Source organism: Vipera berus (assembly GCF_964194415.1).
Source record: "Vipera berus genome assembly, chromosome: 1".
NCBI lineage: Eukaryota > Metazoa > Chordata > Lepidosauria > Squamata > Viperidae > Vipera > Vipera berus.
This window is the reverse complement of record NC_138202.1, coordinates 86,510,901-86,528,779: the sequence shown is the minus strand read 5'-3', so window position 1 is coordinate 86,528,779 and position 17,879 is coordinate 86,510,901. Positions and strand designations below refer to the sequence as shown.

The following is a 17,879-nucleotide window of genomic DNA, read 5'->3' as shown; positions in this document are numbered from 1 at the left end:
ACAGAATTCCTGACATTTTGCCAGCAACAGCAGCTGGCATTTTCAGAGGCAAGGTTGTCCACTATGTAAATGTATTTTATACATCTGCCCTGTTCACCGCTCTGAGTCCTTCGGGAGAAGGGCGGTATATAAATAAAATTATTATTATTATTATTAATAATAATAATAATAATAATAATAATAATAAAAAAAAATCACAAGCAACTTCACTGCCCTGAGTCCTTCGGGAGAAGGGCGGTATATAAATAAAATTAATAATAATAATAATAATAATAATAATAATAATAATAATAATAATAATAATAATAATAATAAATCACAAGCAACTGAATTTGGTTGGGCTCCTGTATTTATAGCTACGTATCTGACAATTTATTGGTCTTTAGTCAAGCTAGTTTCCAGTTGGTGCAGGTTGGTGAGAGCTGGTCTCTGATTGGTTGGATATGCCTGAACGTGATTGAAGCTCAATATCGAGCAGATTCGACTGTAAAAGCTTCTACTGGAAAATTATTACCGTATGTTCTCTAACATTGGCATAAAATATAGCTATTATTTTGTACAAAAGTAAAAATATGTTTACTATCTTCTTATACATTTACATTAGCATGTATTTGGTTCTATTTAGATTTTATAGTTTTGTCTGAATTGTTTTCATCAGTTTATTATTTTTTATTGTTATTTCCACTCTTCCTAAAGACAAGGATGTCCCCATCTAAAAGAAAAAACTGTCTACCAGACTTTAAAAATGCTGAAGTTGAACGCAATGTTAAAACATATACTGTATGCAGTTTAATTAATATGTATCCATTCCTTGGTACTTGGTGCATGAAAGCCATGTGGTAACTGGGATCTCAAGGGGGGCTAATTTTGCACAAAGCTATGGCCTAAAATACACTGCATCCACTGAGCCATTTTAAGTCACTCAGTTTTCTGTTTCATCACTCATTTCTTTTTCTTTTTTTCTCTTCTGAAAGACTTCTGGCTTTCATGTGTTCTCTCATGCTGCTAATGCCTGGGATACCTTCTCTTGGTTTGTTAAATTTTTATTTCTTTAGTAGAAGTACTATACTCCCACCCCTTCATTTTCTCTTCTAATCCATACCAAAGCCCCCTGGCACCCTAGATAGTACTTAGCATAATACAATCTATATTTGCTACTTAGCAAGCAGTAGCAGCAGGGATTTATACAAATATCCTGTTCCTGGATTCAATAAAAGTTTAGGATGAGGATTGGGATTTATTAAATTTATATGCCGCCCTTCTCCCTCAGGACTCAGGGCGGCTAGTTTATTTTCCCCAAAGAGCAAAGGTTAAAGAAAAAATGTGTTTGTGAATAATAAAACTATTAGTTGAAAGCTAGCTACTACATTTACTCAGAAATATGTCCACTTTGCTTCTCGCATTCCACTTTCCTACAGTGATACATATGAATTGTCAATACTTTTTTGGGAATTCTTTAAGACTTGATTGACAAAGTTGCTCCATTTGTGCATTCACCAGGATGAACAAATTCATCGGTGAGGACTCCCTTGGGATCGTTGAAGACGGGAAGGGGAGGGGGGGAAATGTGGCCTTCAATTACTACTGCACACGTGTTGAGTGGAGGACCTCCGTGTTTGACGGACCTACTCCCAGCTATGCCCTCACGGGGCTGTTCTTTTTCTCTTGTTCCCTCAGAGAGAGACCGCGGCCAGCTTCGTCTTCCAGCTCTCAGGAGGAGACAAAAGCCTTCCCGCCGGTGCCCTGAAACCAACTCCTCGCCCCCCACAAAAAAAACCCCACTCGGGCTTCGCTGACGGAGTAACCTCCCCTCCCTCTTCCAGGGCGAGACGAAGGCCCCGCCGCGCTGCATTGTGGTCCACGCCGTTGTAGGTTGCAGGCGCGGAGGCTGCCGGGAATCCCAGGAGGCGGCGGCCCAACTCCGAGCGGCGGCGGCGGCCCGGGGCTCGGCTGGAAGCAGGCAGCGATCGCCTCCCGGAGCTCCTCGCCTTCCCCGCAGCGCTCTCCCGGGCCCGCCTCGCAGAGAAGGCCGAAGTTGCGAGCCAGAAGCGGAGCGCAGAAGTCCGCACTGGCGCTCCGGCTCCCCTGAGGCCTCGAGAGAAGCAGCCCTCGAGCTTGGAAAGCCGCGCAGCTTCCCGGCGAGGGGGGAAAGCCGGGAGAGCGGATCCCCTCGGGGCTCTTCAGCCCAGTCCTGCAACTTTTCCCCGCTTGCTGCTCCCTTGACTCCCCTCCTGCCTGGCGAAGGTGGCGGTGCGGAGAGCTCCTGCCTCCCCGTGGAAGAGCGGAGGGATAATGGGTGGCAGCCCCATCCCACGGCTGGTCTTCGGGGCTCGGCTCTTCTTCTGAAGCTCGCCTTTCGCCGCAGCCTCCCCCTCCCCGCCCCCCGGAGAGAGGAAGTATAAATGCCCGGGGAAGACACGGAAACTGAGAGGCGGAAGAGAGGAGTGTCTGCTTGTGCCTCCGGGGGAACCGCGGTAGCCTCGGCTGCTGTCGTCTTTTTTGTGGTCGAAGTAACGCCGTCGTGACCTAAAGGAAGATTTCTACATGGTGCCCAATTTGCCGGCCCAAAGACGCTGAGAAAGCATTCGGTCTTTTTGCACATAACCTCTCGCCTTCGAAAAAGACTTGTGGACCGGCCTTTGAATAAGGGAGCTTAGTTCCGTAACAACGTTGTTTTAACCGTTTGCTTAGTGCGGACAACTAGATTAATTGATCCTCCTCTTGGCTTAGGGTTTGTTAGGAAGATTACTTATTGCCTTGTGTGACTATCCAAGGTGCGGATTATTTAATGAATGAACATTGTAGTCGGGGTGGATGGCTGCTCTACTATTTCAATTGCTATTGGAAATCATTATGCAAACTTGCTGATAAAAGCTGATATCTCTTGACAAATCTCTTTTATCAAACAAGGTAAGTGGATCAATTGAAGCTTGCACAATAAACACTTTTTATGATCACGAGGTGTGATGGATTACTAGAATACAATAACCAAGGAGTCCATTCTGAGCATGTTAGTTCAGTGCTGTTTACGTGGTTTAATTTAAAATGACTAAACTCATTCTCATTTGATTATGTAGCTTGTAAAATATTAGAACTAAAATTGGAATGGAGAGAATTGTTTTATGTTTAGCTCAATAGTTACAAACTTGTAAAGAGGAAAAAAGTTTGAAACGAATTTGGTGGCCTTTAATAAAGAGGAACTGTTTCCCTTTTTTATGACTCACTTCAAGAAACTTACTAAAGCTTTTTCTAATGCTGAACCAAAGAGTTTAGAACCCTATACGTCTTAATTCAAGCTCTGAAAGTTATAGAATCACAGAAAAGCTTATAATTTATTAATAACATCCAGCATTTACTTGGTATGGAAGAATTCAGGTTCAAAGCTATGTTTATTCAGGTCTTAATTATTTATTTGTGATAATACTTGATAATTACTCACAATACTTGTGATAATTTGTTCTTTTGAACTTTTTAAATATAGTATTTCCTAAGAAGTTCCTTTTTCTTAGCTAATAGCACCCAATTTCAGACAGGCACTTGTACTATTTCTGTATCTATATTTCTTTAAAAAGAAATTGTGTGACCATGTCCAACCCCAAACCTAGAGAAATGGAAGTAGATAGTAAAAATTTAAAAATTAATTAAAGCAGTTATGTCTTCTAGATACCCATTTTGTTCCAATAGACTATGATGGTTTATTAATAGTCACATGAACAAATAAGTTTGCTTTATTCCTGTTGTGTCTTTTGCTGAATGCATTCATTTCAAATTAGTCTATCTGCAATAATCAATGCTGCTAATGCATTTTCTGTACTAGCAATTATTAATGCAAATTAGAATGTTGGTACTTACCCATAAACATATGCTGGAATCAGATAAAGGTCTATCCCTATACTTTTCTTTAGCAACTACTAAGGTAAGTTAGAATTTCAAACGATTACCCATGTCAAGTGAACTTTAGCATGGGCAATTATAGATAAGTTTTATCAAGTCATATTTTGTGCACATGTTTAATACATGTCTAATACATGTGTAGCCTTGAGAACACCAGTCAGATGGAGGTGCACCAAAGAGAAAAGGGCAGAGACGATATATAAAAAGGGAGAGAAGAGAGGATATAAAAGAAGGAGGGGGAGAGAAGAGAGGATATAAAAGGAGGGGTAATAAATTTGTTAAATGAGTTTTGCCCCATTTTATGACATTGCCACATTTGTTAAGTGATTCACTGTAGTTGTTAAATTAGTAACACGGTTGTTAAGTGAATCTGGTTTCCACATTGACTTTGCTTGTCAAAAGGTTGCAAAAGGGGATCACATGACCCTGGGACAATGTGACCATCATAAATATGAATCAGTTGCCAAGCATCCGAATGTAAATCACATGACCCTGGGGATGCTGCAATGGCCATAAGTGTGAAAAATGATCATAAATCACTTTTTTTGGTGCCATTGTAACACCATCCAGAGCAACCCCTTGAGAAAAAATCAGGTCAGAGGAGCTTCCTCTGGGCAGCCTTTTTCTCTTGTGACGCCTGGAATTGGCAAAGTCAGGGAAGCAGGAAGCAAGTCCCAAGGTTTTGCTTTTTCTTTTTAAAAATCCAGATTTTTAAATGAGCATATCTCAGGATCACGCAAAGGCTTAGCTGGAACACTTTAAGAAAAGTTAAAAAAAATATTATTAAGGATCGAACCGGATGCATTGTGAAAATAGAAATCTGCAGGCTAGTTGGCTGGAGGGAAAGATGCGTTTCACCTGAAGAATTAGATGTGGAGATGTTTTTCAAGATCTTGTACTTTTCATTTTAGGATTCTGCTTGGCCAGGAGTTCTGATAACTAGAAGTTGCATATTTCGGAAAAGAGGAAATCGGCATTAAAGAGAGAGAGAATGTTTGGTTTTTTAACTATGCCTGAAGTTTGACTCTCAACAAAACCTTCTGAACCTTCCCTGTATTCTTTCTAGGTTTCTGGAAATGGATCCCTTTTTGGATTTGCTGAACTCAATTTCAAGGGCCTTGTCGCCCGCAGAGCTTGAAGATCTTAAATTTCTTTGCCGGAGCCACATTGGTAAAAAAAAACTTGAGGCTGTGAGCCGTGGCAATGAGCTCTTCGCGATTCTCCTGGAACAGGAAAAAATTGCGTCCAATGATGTAGGGGCTTTGAGACAGCTGCTCAAAACCTTGAAAAGAGAAGATCTTCTAACCCAACTGGAGCAGTATGTCAAAACAGAAGATGGTGATCCAGGTCGTCAGCCAGATGATGAACAGAAATGTAGGTTGCTCTTTTTTTTCTTTTTGATCTGAAAAAAAAGTTCCTTTGATCCTTGAAAGGCAGGATGGCAATCCTTCACACACTGGTTTGCAATGCATCCCGCTAGTTATGAGGGGATTTACTTTTTGGTAAATCTTCAAGGCCATTAAGGTTGATCTACAGGTGCTATAAGACACTTTTTGGTTATTTTTGTGAAATGATTACGGTAAGAGTTATAGGAATACTCCGTGGAAGTCTAAGGTGTCTTGTTCAAAAGGCAAGTTGCTTCTATCCAGGCAAGGTGCTCCAGATTAACTGTTGGTTCTTGGCATCTCATCCCACCTTCCTTTGCCCAGAGATCTTTTTCCCCTCAGACAACTTCAGGGAAGAAGAGAGACATATGAGACAGATGATTTCTAAGTAACTGCAGCCCTTGCATCTTGCCCAGTCCTACCCAGCAGTTTTATATTAAAAAAATGTAACTGAAAACTCTGGGAGCAACTACCGGTATATGAGCATTCCTTGACTTAATGTAGGCTATGTAGTGACCATTGATAGTTATAATGGATCTCCCTGGGGGCACTTACGACTCGAGTTAGAAGTTCCGATGGTCACTGCCCTCCTGCAGTCATGTGATCACACCAGGTGCTCATCAACCAGGTCTTATTACCACATTTTACGACAATTTTACTGAAAAACGGCATTTACTTCCAGTTTTTGGCAAAACCGGGCACATTGCAAACCATTGCTGTCCTTATCAACTGGAGCATTTGCTTAATGGGTGCCACAGAAAAAGTCATAAAATCAGATCAATCACATGAGTGACCCAACTTACAACTGACATTAATTTTGACTACTCATAACTCAAGGACCACCTGTAATAAATTTAAAATTATTATTAATCTGTAGTAGTTCTTTAATGAATCTCACTTGTTTAATTTGGACTAATCTCCCAGGAGGGTGCCAAGTCAGGAAACATAATTGAAGGGTGTTGATTAAGAACAAAATTTCTGAGATTCCCAGAAAGCTTGTAGAAGAGGACATGACTTATTGTTAGCTGCGAAGTCGTGTCCGACCCATCGCAACACCATGAACAACATTCCTCCAGGCCTTCCTGTCCTCTACCATCTTCTGGAGTCCATTTAAGCTCACACCTCCTGCTTCAGTGACTCCATCCAGCCACCTCATTCTCTGTCGTCCCCTTCTTCTATTACCCTCAATCTTTCCCAGCATTAGGCTCTTCTCCAGTGAGTCCTTCCTTATTAGGTGGTCAAAGTATTTGAGTTTCAACTTCAGGATCTGGCCTTCTAAAGAGCAGTCAGGGTTGATCTCCTCTAGGACTGACTGGTTTGATCGCCTTGCAGTCCAAGGAACTCGCAGATTTCTTCTCCAGCACAATAGTTCAAAGGCCTAGATTCTTTGTCGCTCGGCCTTTCTTATAGTCCAACTTTCACTGCCATACATTGCAACTGGGAAGACCATAGCCTTGGCTATACGCACTTTTGTTGGCAGGGTGATGTCTGCTTTTTAGTGTGCTGTCTAGATTTGCCATGGCTTTCCTCCCCAGGAGCAAGCGTCTTTTAATTTCTTGGCTGCAGTCCCTGTCTGCGGTGATCTTGGAGCCCAGGAAAATAAAATCTGTTGCTACCTCCATTTCTTCACATCTATTTGCCAGGAATTGAGAGGGTTGGATGCCATGATCTTGGTTTTCTTAATGTTAAGTTTCAAGCCAACTTTTGCACTCTCCTTCACCCGGAACAAGAGGCTCTTTAGTTCCTCTTCACTTTCTGCCATTAGAGTGGTATCATCTGCATATCTTAGGTTGTTGATATTTCTCCCGGCAATCTTAATTCCAACTTTTGATTCATCTAGCCCTGCCTTTCTCATGATGTGCTCTGCATATAAGTTAAATAGGCAGGGCGACAGTATACAGCCTTGCCGGACTCCTTTCCCAATTTTGAACCAATCAGTGGTTCCGTGTCCAGTTCTCACTGTTGCTTCTTGACCCACATATAGGTTTCTCAAGAGAAAAATAAGATGGTGCAGTACTCCCATCTCTTTAAGAACTTGCCAGAGTTTGTTGTGATCCACACAATCAAATGCTTTAGCAAAGTCAGTGAAGCAGAAGTAGATGTTTTTCTGGAACTCTCTAGCTTTCTCCATGATCCAGCGTATGGTGGCAATTTGATGTCTAGTTCCTCTGCCTCTTCGAAATCCTGCCTGTACCTCTAGTAGTTCTCGATCCACATACTGCTGGAGTCTAGCTTGTAGGATTTTAAGCATAACTTTACTAGCATGAGAAATGAGTGCAATGCTGCGATAGTTTGAACATTCTTTGGCACTGCCTTTCTTTGGAATTGGAATGTCAACTGATCTTTTCCAATCCTGTGGCCACTGTTGAGTTTTCCAAATTTGCTGGCAAATTGAGTGTAGCACTTTTACTGCATCGTCTTTTAAGATTTTGAATAGCTCAGCTGGAATACTGTCACCTCCACTAGCTTTGTTGTTGCTCAGCTTTTCTAAGACCCAATTCACTTCACATTCTAGGATGTCTGGCTCGAGGTCAGTGACCACCTCATTGTGATTATCAGGGACGTTAAGCTCATTCTTGTATAGTTCTGTGTAATTTTGCCACCTCTTCTTAATCTCTTCTGCCTCTGTTAGGTCCCTGCCGTTTTGGTCCTTTATCGTGCCCATTTTTGCATTAAACGTTCCCTTCATCTCTCCAATTTTCTTGAAAAGATACTTTTTTAAGTTTAAGCCTAAACTTTGCAACAAGAAGCTCATGGTCTGAGCCACAGTCAGCTCCTGGTCTTGTTTTTACTGACTGTATAGAGCTTCTCCATCTTTGGCTGCTCTGTGTTGACCGTCTGGTGAGGTCCATGTGTAGAGCCGTCTCTTGGGTTGTTGGAAAAGAGTGTTCTCTTGACAAAAGCGTATTCTCTTGACAAAATTCTATCAGCCTGTGCCCTGCTTCATTTTGTACTCCAAGGCCAAACCTGCCTGTTATTCCGCTTATCTTTTGGCTTCCTACTTTAGCATTCCAATCCCCCATGATGATAAGGACATCATTTTTTGGTGTCAGTTCTATAAGGTGCTGTAGGGCTTCATAGAACCGGTCAATTTCATCCTCTTCAGCATCGGTGGTTGGGGCATATACTTGGACTACTGTGATATTGAATGGTTTGCCTTGGATTCGAATTGAGATCATTCTGTCATTTTGAGGATTGTATCCCAGTATTGCTTTTCCTACTCTTTTATTGACTATGAAGGCTACTCCATTTCTTCTGAGGGATTCTTGCCCACAGTAGTATACCTGATGGTCATCTGAATTAAATTCACCCATTCCTGTCCATTTTAGTTCGCTGATACCTAAGATGTTGATGTTCAGTCTTGTCATCTCTTGTTTGACCACGTCCAGTTTGCCTTGATTCATGGATCTTACATTCCAGGTTCCTATGGAGAAAAAATCTTTGCAGCATCGGACTTTCCTTTCACCACCAGACACATCCACAGCTAAGTGTCCTTTCGGCTTTGGCCCAGTCGCTTCATTCTTTCTGGTGCTACTAGTACTAGCCCTCTGCTCTTCCCTAGTAGCATATTGGACGCCTTCCGACTTGACGGGCTCATCTTCCAGCGTCATATCGTTTTGCCTTTTGGTACTGTCCATAGGGTTTTCATGGTAAAGATACTGGAGTGGGTTGCCATTTCCTTCTCCAGTGGATCATGTTTTGTCAGAATTCTCTGCTATGACCTGTCCGTCTTGGGTGGCCCTGCACGGCATAGCTCATAGCTTTATTGAATTATGCAAGCCCCTTCGCCACTACAAGGCAGTAATCCATGAAGGGGAGGACATGACTAGCCCCATATTAATGCTTCTGATATCCATGCCCCACTCAAGGGAGCCAGTTTTGTCTTAAGACATTTATATGGTGATGTGGCCTTCATGACTATAGCCAGATGTACACAAAATGCTGTTATGTTACCAACAAAGTGGTACCTATTTATCTACTTGCATTTCCATGCTTTTGAACTGCAAGGTGGGCAGGAACTGGAGCAAGTAATTTGGGTTATAGTTATTGATATTTACTATATTAGAAATTAAAACTGAGAACTTTAAAAATATGTATTTATTTGAATTCACAGACCCCCTGAAAAGGTGTTGGAGATTCCTAGGGATCCCCAGAACACACTTTAAAAACTGCTGTCTTAGAATACGACACTGAGACTGTCAAAAATTAAGCAGAATTTGTATATCATACTTCATTTGGATGGTAATGGGTAGGATGGACCTTATTCCAATCTGAGTAAATATTGAACCCTAAGCAGCTAATGTTTCAGAGAAAGACAAGGAAGGGATAAAACTGATGCATAATAGATGATGCAGAGGTGTCCCACAGCAATTCATCGATTTGATTTGCATTATGCTTTTCTTTCTAGATAAACTGAAGAGAGCTTTTGAAATCATATGTGAACATGTTGGAAGGAACTGGAAAATGCTCGCTCGAAAACTTGGAATTTCAGATGCCAAGATGGATAAGATTGTGGCTGCTAATCCCTACAATTTGGAAGAGCAACTGATGCAGTCCCTTGTAGAATGGCAAAAATCAAAAGGAAAGGAAGCAAAGGTGGAGGATATAATAAAAGCTCTCAGGGACTGTCGAATGAATCTAGCAGCAGATTATGTTGAAGAAGCTGTGAAAGAAACTGAAACTCAGTAGGATCAGTCAGAAGAGACACGACTGGCATTGAACTAAAAATTCACAAGAGAAGATTAGGGGTGCCACATCTGGGCTGCAGAAATGAATGATCATTAGATGGCAGCAAAGTGACATAGAAAATGTTTGACATTTTGTTTTTACATAATAGTTTACAAAATTTTTGTAGCCAAATTTGCAAAGTTCTGCTTCAATCAAAAGATTTTCCTAATTTCGCTTTCCTTTACGTTTGCTGTTTCTATATAGACATAGTTTATTCATGAGCCTATTAAGATGAACACAAGGGATGTGCCTGTATGTGATAATCCTATCCATGGATACTGACTTAGCCATGGGCTGTATTTTCCAGTAACTCAGCATAAAATGGCCTGTAACAGCTTAAATTTCAATTGTGGAAAGTAATAATAAAAAGAAATAATACTGACTCCTTTCAAACTACAGTAGCATATGCTAATAGTTAACAGTGGGACACGACCTTAAGCTGTTTCCTCATGAAAACATAAGTCATTTAGGTGAGAGACTGTAGAAATCTGATGAATCAATACAAATAAACCTAGAAAGCAACTTTGCTCCACTAAATTGATGTACCAAACTTTGCATAATCCCAAATGGGATAGAGTTGGGGCCTCCCAATAGAGTGAAATGAGTACAAATCTTCAAGTGGTTGTGTTATTCCTTCAATTATCCGAAGAATCCTGTAAAATACCAAACAAATGGCCAACGTTTTTGGCCTTAACCACTTTAGATCACACTGGAGCAACAAAAAGATTCTCTGGGGCTTTGACTCATGTTATAACTTCCAACCTGGGACTTTCTCTGTGCAGTTATCAAATGTTCCAGGACCCTGCTTTATGTCTGTATACCTTAGATCAAACAGCATACTGTATTTTATGTGCCGCATGCTATATTCGGTATCTCAATGTCTTCATTTTATACAAAAGCAATCTTACAACTGCCTTTTCCCAATTAGTAATGTTCTTTGAGTCAGATTTAAAAAAACACAGTTGCATTATAATTACATTTATGATCACCTGTAATTGGACTTAGGACTGTCTTTGGAGGTGAACCAAAAAAAGGAAGATAGCAGCCACAAACATGGAGTTCTGCCCCTATTTACATGCATTGCACATAGGTAATAAAAAGGGGTTAATTTTTTACCTCATGGTCATGTTGTCTTGACCATTTTGACCTCCTCTCACCAGGGGTATCCCTGATTGTACTTGGTAATACAAAACCAGCCCCTTCGAATTGTGCTTCCACAGCTAAATATTTCCATTGAAAATTTTAAAACAAACTTAAGGAGCCTCAGGCAATGTGTGTTTCTTCTGCCAAAGCCACATCTCTCCATGCTAGCACAGACAGGTATAACCCTTGCCAACTGTTTTGTGGTTTTTTTTTAAAGAGCAATACAAAATCTTGGAAATTTAGAAATACAGGATAAGCCAGGTAAGAATTTTTTTATAAAACTAATAAACTCATTGAATATATCATGTAACCCCATGGAGAAACCTCCTTTAAAAAAATCAATTATATTCAACATTTTTACCCAAAAGGCACTTGAACAGACAAAAGTAAAGTATTAGGATCTACTTAATATCACTAAAGAAATTAAAATATATTTGTATAAAGAAAATTATGGGCTAGAAGGGTCTACAAGGCTGTTCTATTAATTTTCCAGCTGTACTTTCAAGTACTAAAGTCTTAAAAATTACTTCAGCAAGGTCCCACTCCCCATCTGCAGGAAAAGAGCTACTTCTACCCTCCTACAAGATTTAGAACTAACCCATTTCCAAACTGGCAAAAGCTGAGAAATGCCCAACAGTAGCTGTAGTGCAACAGATCTGCGGGGAGGGTCCATGTTGGGAAAACTAGGTGCTGGCTTTAGGTCCTAGTCCAAGTAAAAACATAGTAGGAGGTACCTGAAATATAAAATACATCATTTGTATGTGGTTGCCATAGCATCATGAGACCAAGTTTGGATATTCTGGTATTGTTTGAGAGCCTGGATGGGGAAATAGTTGAGATGGCAGACTAATAATAGGGTGATCCTAATCTGGAATGACTTTCATCCCAATATCCCAAAGGGACTTTCATCCCTTTGAAGACTGGAGATGGAGGTTGCTCTGTGCCCCTGCTTTGAGCGCCTAGAGAAAAGGTAGCATATAAAATGAACAAATCATCATTATTATAATTTATTCAATTTCTAGGCTGCCTGATCAGTTACAGGAACCACCTCTTCATACAGCTTCTGAGAACTAAACAAGAGATTCAGAATTATTAGACTAAGCTAAAATGGCACTAATTAACAACTGAAAACTTCTGTCACCCAGGAGGATGAATGAAGCTTGGATGTCCACACAAAAATGCACTTATTTCCAGTATTGTTGACTGTAGTTCTAAGCCTGCACTGCTCACCTTTCTTAGGGAGAAGCTTGGCAATATTTTCACAGTCATGATATGTTCTTCCAGTAAGAACAGGAAGCAATTTCTCCAGTTATACTATAGCAATTTAAATCACAGAAATTCTACCAAGAGGAAAAAGTCACAGTTCTGAACTGGAAGGCTGGAATCCTTTCAAAAAAAACCTGTCACAACCCACACCTACGGTAACTGAATATCTGCAATAGGAAACTAATTTAAAAATCCCTATATGATGGAACACTACTAATTATTTATTGCCACTGCCGCCTTCTATACCTCTCACATTTCAATGGATGGGGTTTTTTTATATTGTGTTATGTTACACAAAATTCCTGCTTAAACCAGTTTTTATGTAATTAGACAATTAACATACTTTAGCTCCTCATTGTGCTCCCCTCCTTTTCTTAAGGCAAAGCTTTGATTGCTAATGAAGCACACAGAAATCCAAACATGGCAAAGTATCTTTCCATGTTTTGTGACAGCCCAGATACAAAGAGCTCTAAGTTGTAAACCTTCCCCCACATCCATATATTGAAAAATACATCGTTTATGTATGTCCAAGTATTTTAAATACACTTCAGGTATAGGTTTCTGATTCTATCTGATTGGTGTAGTGGAGCATTAGCAATGACATTTTAAAGGCCTGGGATTATTTATTTATTCATTGCATTTATGTCTTGTTTTTTCTCTTGAGAAATCAAGTCAGCTTTACATGGGGGGGGGGTCTCCTCAAATTGTATCCAAACAAGGTACAAAGTGAGGTTGGCTGAGAGAGAATGACTAATAAAAAATCATCCCACTGAGCTCCACAATTTAGTTAGCCTTAAAATTTTACAATGTGTTAACCACTGTACATTATTGTCTCTCCATAGAGCAGGGGTCTTCAAACTTGGCCCTTTTATGACTTGTGGACTACAACTCCCAGAATTCCTCAGCCAGCGTGCCTGGCTGAGGAATTCTGAGAGTTGAAGTCCACAAGTCATAAAAGGGCCAAGTTTGAAGACCCCTGACATAGAGTAATGGCATTCATTTTGGGTGCAATTCAACAATCCACCACTTGACCTCCTTTCAAATAAGACTACATTTTCTTACAGACCCATCAAAAACTCCACTGTGAATCTGAAATCTCTTTCAGAGCAAATCTGATAAGTACGTGAAGGACTGTAGAGGGAGGACTCACTATCCCATTCCAGTTCCTCTGAGAGAAACAATTTCAGAAGTGAAAAAAACAATACACTGATAAAAACCATAATACATGTAATACATTTATTAATACTGTCAGAGCATGCACAGTCTTATTGCACTGAGGCCACAGTTGGCATACTGCATCCACAGTTGGTCACCACGAAGTAAAAAAGATGTTGAGATTCTAGAAAGAGTAAAGAGAAGAGCAACAAAGATGATTAGGGGACTGGAGGCTAAAACATAAGGAACGGTTGCTGGAATTGGGTATGTCCAGTTTAATGAAGAAAAGGACGAGGGGGGAAACATGATAGCAGTGTTCCAATATCTCAGGGGCTGCCACAAAGAAGAGGGAGTCAAGCTATTCTCCAAAGTGCCCAAAGGCAGGACAAGAAGCAAGGGATGGAAACTAATTAAGGAGAGAAACAACCTAGAACTAAGGGGAAACTTCCTGACAGTTAGAACAATTAACCAGTGGAACAACCTGCCTCCAGAAGCTGTGAATGTTCCAGCACAGGAAGTCTTTAAGGAAAGACTGGACAGCGATTTGTCCGAAATGGTATAGGGTTTCCTGCCTGAGCAGGGGGTTGGACTAGATATCCTCCAAGGTTCCTTCCAAATATTATTATTATTATTATTATTATTATTATTATTATTATTATTATTATTATTATTATTATTATTATTATTCAGTAAACAGTGGTTTGTATTAAATTGTGGTTTATATTACACTATATCTACAAATATACACTAGAAAAAAATACATGCACGTGGTAATTCAGCAAACTCTAACATACAGCAATTACAGCAGGAAACAGATAAGAAAGACTCCAGCAATGCCTTCCCTTTTATACTCAGACTCTTAAAGAGATACACACACCTGCTGAGTCTTTCCTATTATTGCGCCATCCACCTTACATTACATTACATTATTACATAAGGTGTTTAGCTATTAAATTATTATCCTGACAAATACATTTATTACATCATCGTAAATATTTATTTAGGTAGTGTGATTAAATTTCGGGGTGCATTGATGTTTGACTCTGCTTCAAGTCTAATTGTCTCAGATCTGTGATATTTAAACTAAATGCTGTGCTTTTATAACACTTTTCACCGAAAAGAAGGTAATAACATTCCAGTCCTTATTTACTGTGACCGTTGTAGCTCTGAAAAGATGCACTTTGGGATTTTTAAAATGACAAGCAATATGTAAATATTTTAAATAAATAAATAATAGTTATTCAATAATTAAAAGAAATATTAAATATAGAATTCAACAAACACACCACCATTGTATCCATAAATTGTGTAGGTTGTAATTAGTTTAAATTTATACATATACTATATACTTATAACTTCTGCTTGTAAGTCTCATTGGGGAGGTCCTAGGGGAAAAAGGGTGTCAACTTTAGTGGGGAGGAAGACTATGATCTATTCTGTAGGGAGACAAAGACAATGAATATGGCTCGGATCATGGCTTAATTTCCCTTCACGTACTGCATGTAAATGAAAATATTGGCAGTGAGGTCGGCTCCCCCTAATGGTGCCACTGGATACTGCCCAGCTGCTAGGGAGCTGCTGAGCTGAACACAGCACAATACAGCACTATCCTTTACTGCATCCATGCCTGGGTATTCTGAAACAGATCCTATTGGGCTGAAACCAATGGTACTCTTCGGTTTTTGAAAAACACTTAACAAAAACAAATACTACTGCAAATACACCAATTGCAGTGAGGCAAATAGCTTTGCAAGAGCTCACTCATCTTGTCCCTACTTAAAAGGAGCCTTCTAGTCAGTGGTGGGATTCAAATATGTGAACAACTGGTTCCCTGTGTGGATGCCGCTTCCGGAACTCCATTCTGGGTCTGGGCAACAAAAAATTAGCCAAGGGTTCTGCCAAAGTGGTGCGAACGGGCTGAATCCCACCACTGCTTCCAGTCATCTAAATATTACAATTAGATTTAAAATAAAATGATTTACTATATACTGAAGATTGGATCTTCGTTTTTCAACTGTAACTTGTAACTGCACTTGTCAACAATACCACATTTCAGAACCAGAGATTTAAAAAGAATACTCCTGCCTCCACGTTATCCTAAAAAAGTAAGAGGAACACTCTGAAATGCTCCATAATTATTCCACAACCTGCTAGAATCTGGTGGCATTAATTTGACTCTCCAAAATATACTGATCAAAATCAAATTAGTGCAGGCTTCTGTCTCTTTTTATGATTTGATATGATTGTTGTTGTTAGCTGCGAAGTCGTGTCCGACCCATCGCGACCCTATGGACAATGTTCCTCCAGGTCTTCCTGTCCTCTACCATCTTCTGGAGTCCATTTAAGCTCACGCCTACTGCTTCAGTGACTCCATCCAGGCACCTCATTCTGTCGTACCCTTCTTCTATTGCCCTCAATCTTTCCCAGCATTAGGCTCTTCTCCAGTGAGTCCTTCCTTCTCATTAGGTGGCCAAAGTATTTGAATTTTAGCTTCAGGATCTGGCCTTCTAAAGAGCAGTCAGGGTTGATCTCCTCTAGGACTGACCGGTTTGATCGCCTTGCAGTCCAAGGGACTCGCAGGAGTCTTCTCCAGCACCATAGTTCAAAGGCCTCAATTCTTTGGCGCTCAGCCTTTCTTATGGTCCAACTTTCACTGCCATACATTGCAACTGGGAAGACCATAGCCTTGACTATACGCACTTTTGTTGACAGGGTGATGTCTCTGCTTTTTAGTGTGCTGTCTAGATTTGTCATGGCTTTCCTCCCGAGGAGCAAGCGTCTTTTAATTTCTTGGCTACAGTCCCCATCTGCAGTGATCTTGGAGCCCAGGAAAATAAAATCTGTCACTACCTCCATTTCTTCCCCATCTATTTGCCAGGAATTGAGAGGGCCGTATGCCATGATCTTTGACATGATAAAGGTAAAGGTAAAGGTTCCCCCGCACATGCGTGCTAGTCGTTTCCGACTCTAGGGGCCGGTGCTCATCTCCATTTCAAAGCCGGAGAGCCAGCGCTTGTCCGAGGACATCTCCGTGGTCATGTGGCCGGCATGACTAGACACCAAAGGCGCACGGAACGCTGTTACCTTCCCACCGGAGCGGTCCCTATATTTCTACTTGCATTTTTACGTGCTTTCGAACTGCTAGGTTGGCAGAAGCTGGGACGAGTAACAGGCGCTCACTCTGTTACGCGGCACTCGGGATTCGACCCGCCAAACTGCCGACCTTCTGATCGACAAGCTCAGCGTCCTAACCCACTGAGCCACCGCGTCCCTTATATACATGATAGAAGTTAATAAAAGCTGTTTTGTGAGATGGGCAGCTATTTTAATTTGACAAATAAATAAATAAAACACTTACTTGCTATTATAAAATGCTTCTGGATCTGCTTGTACCTATGTACTGTTTCTAGCCAGAGATCCATATTGCTTCCACCTTGTTGACTTTCTGCAAATTATTAATGACCTGGTTGTCCTCCCATATCTTGAGCTAGGTTGACCCTGTTTGGTTTTTGGTTCTGATCAGTTGTATTGTTTCTTAGATATGTAGGTTGATCTCTTTTAAATTCCATTTACATTTTTAAATTGTAAGATGACCAGTGTCCCTACAGAGTCAGGCAGCTTCAAAACTGAAATAATTAATTTCTCCAGTAATTAATAGTGGCATATAGAGAATAAGAAAGATGAACTCTGAATTTTGCAGGAGTCATGAGCGGGTAAAATTTACACAAGTAAAATGTCCTGTAAAATTATAAAAAAAAGCCTTTTGTTATAGACTTTAGTAATCGTATATCCTGCTGTTTCCTGTACACTTCCTTTTTGGTTTTCAGGACATCCGACAGTTCCTTATTCACCCTGCTGGCTTTTTTATGAGCTCTCTTTATCTTGCCTTTGGATCACAATAGCCTGAAGTTGTTCCTTCTGATATCATCTTGTTCTGAACAGCAACAGTAGATTCATCCCTTTCATCCACTGTCCCCATGTGTGTAGATTTCTGAAATCTCGGGGTGGGGTGTAATTTCTTCTTCTCCTGATGCTCTCAGGCCCATATGTAGGTTGATTTCTTACAATTTTTAAATTCTAAGACACCCAGAGTCGGTATGGAGTCAGTCAGCTTCAAAACTGAAATAACTAATTAATTTTTCCAGTAATTAATATTGGCATATAAAGGCTAAGAAAGATGAACTCTTTTTGAATTTTGCCGGAGTCGTGAACAAGTAAATGTACACAAGTAAAATTTCAAGTGGAATTATAACAAAAGCCTTTCCTCATAGATTTTGGTAATTGTATGTCTTACTGTTTCCTGTATAC

At 40.4% G+C, this 17,879-nt stretch overlaps 1 protein-coding gene across 1 annotated transcript; it reads left to right on the top strand.

Moving 5' to 3' along the window:
- Nucleotides 1-2,749: 2,749 nt before the first annotated feature.
- Nucleotides 2,750-10,617, top strand: FADD (Fas associated via death domain). Its single transcript, XM_081313296.1, has 3 exons — nt 2,750-2,910; nt 4,961-5,268; nt 9,688-10,617. Exons 2-3 carry the CDS (start codon nt 4,971-4,973, stop codon nt 9,966-9,968), a joined length of 579 nt encoding a protein of 192 aa, XP_081169422.1. The 5' UTR covers nt 2,750-2,910; nt 4,961-4,970; the 3' UTR covers nt 9,969-10,617.
- Nucleotides 10,618-17,879: the final 7,262 nt, after the last annotated feature.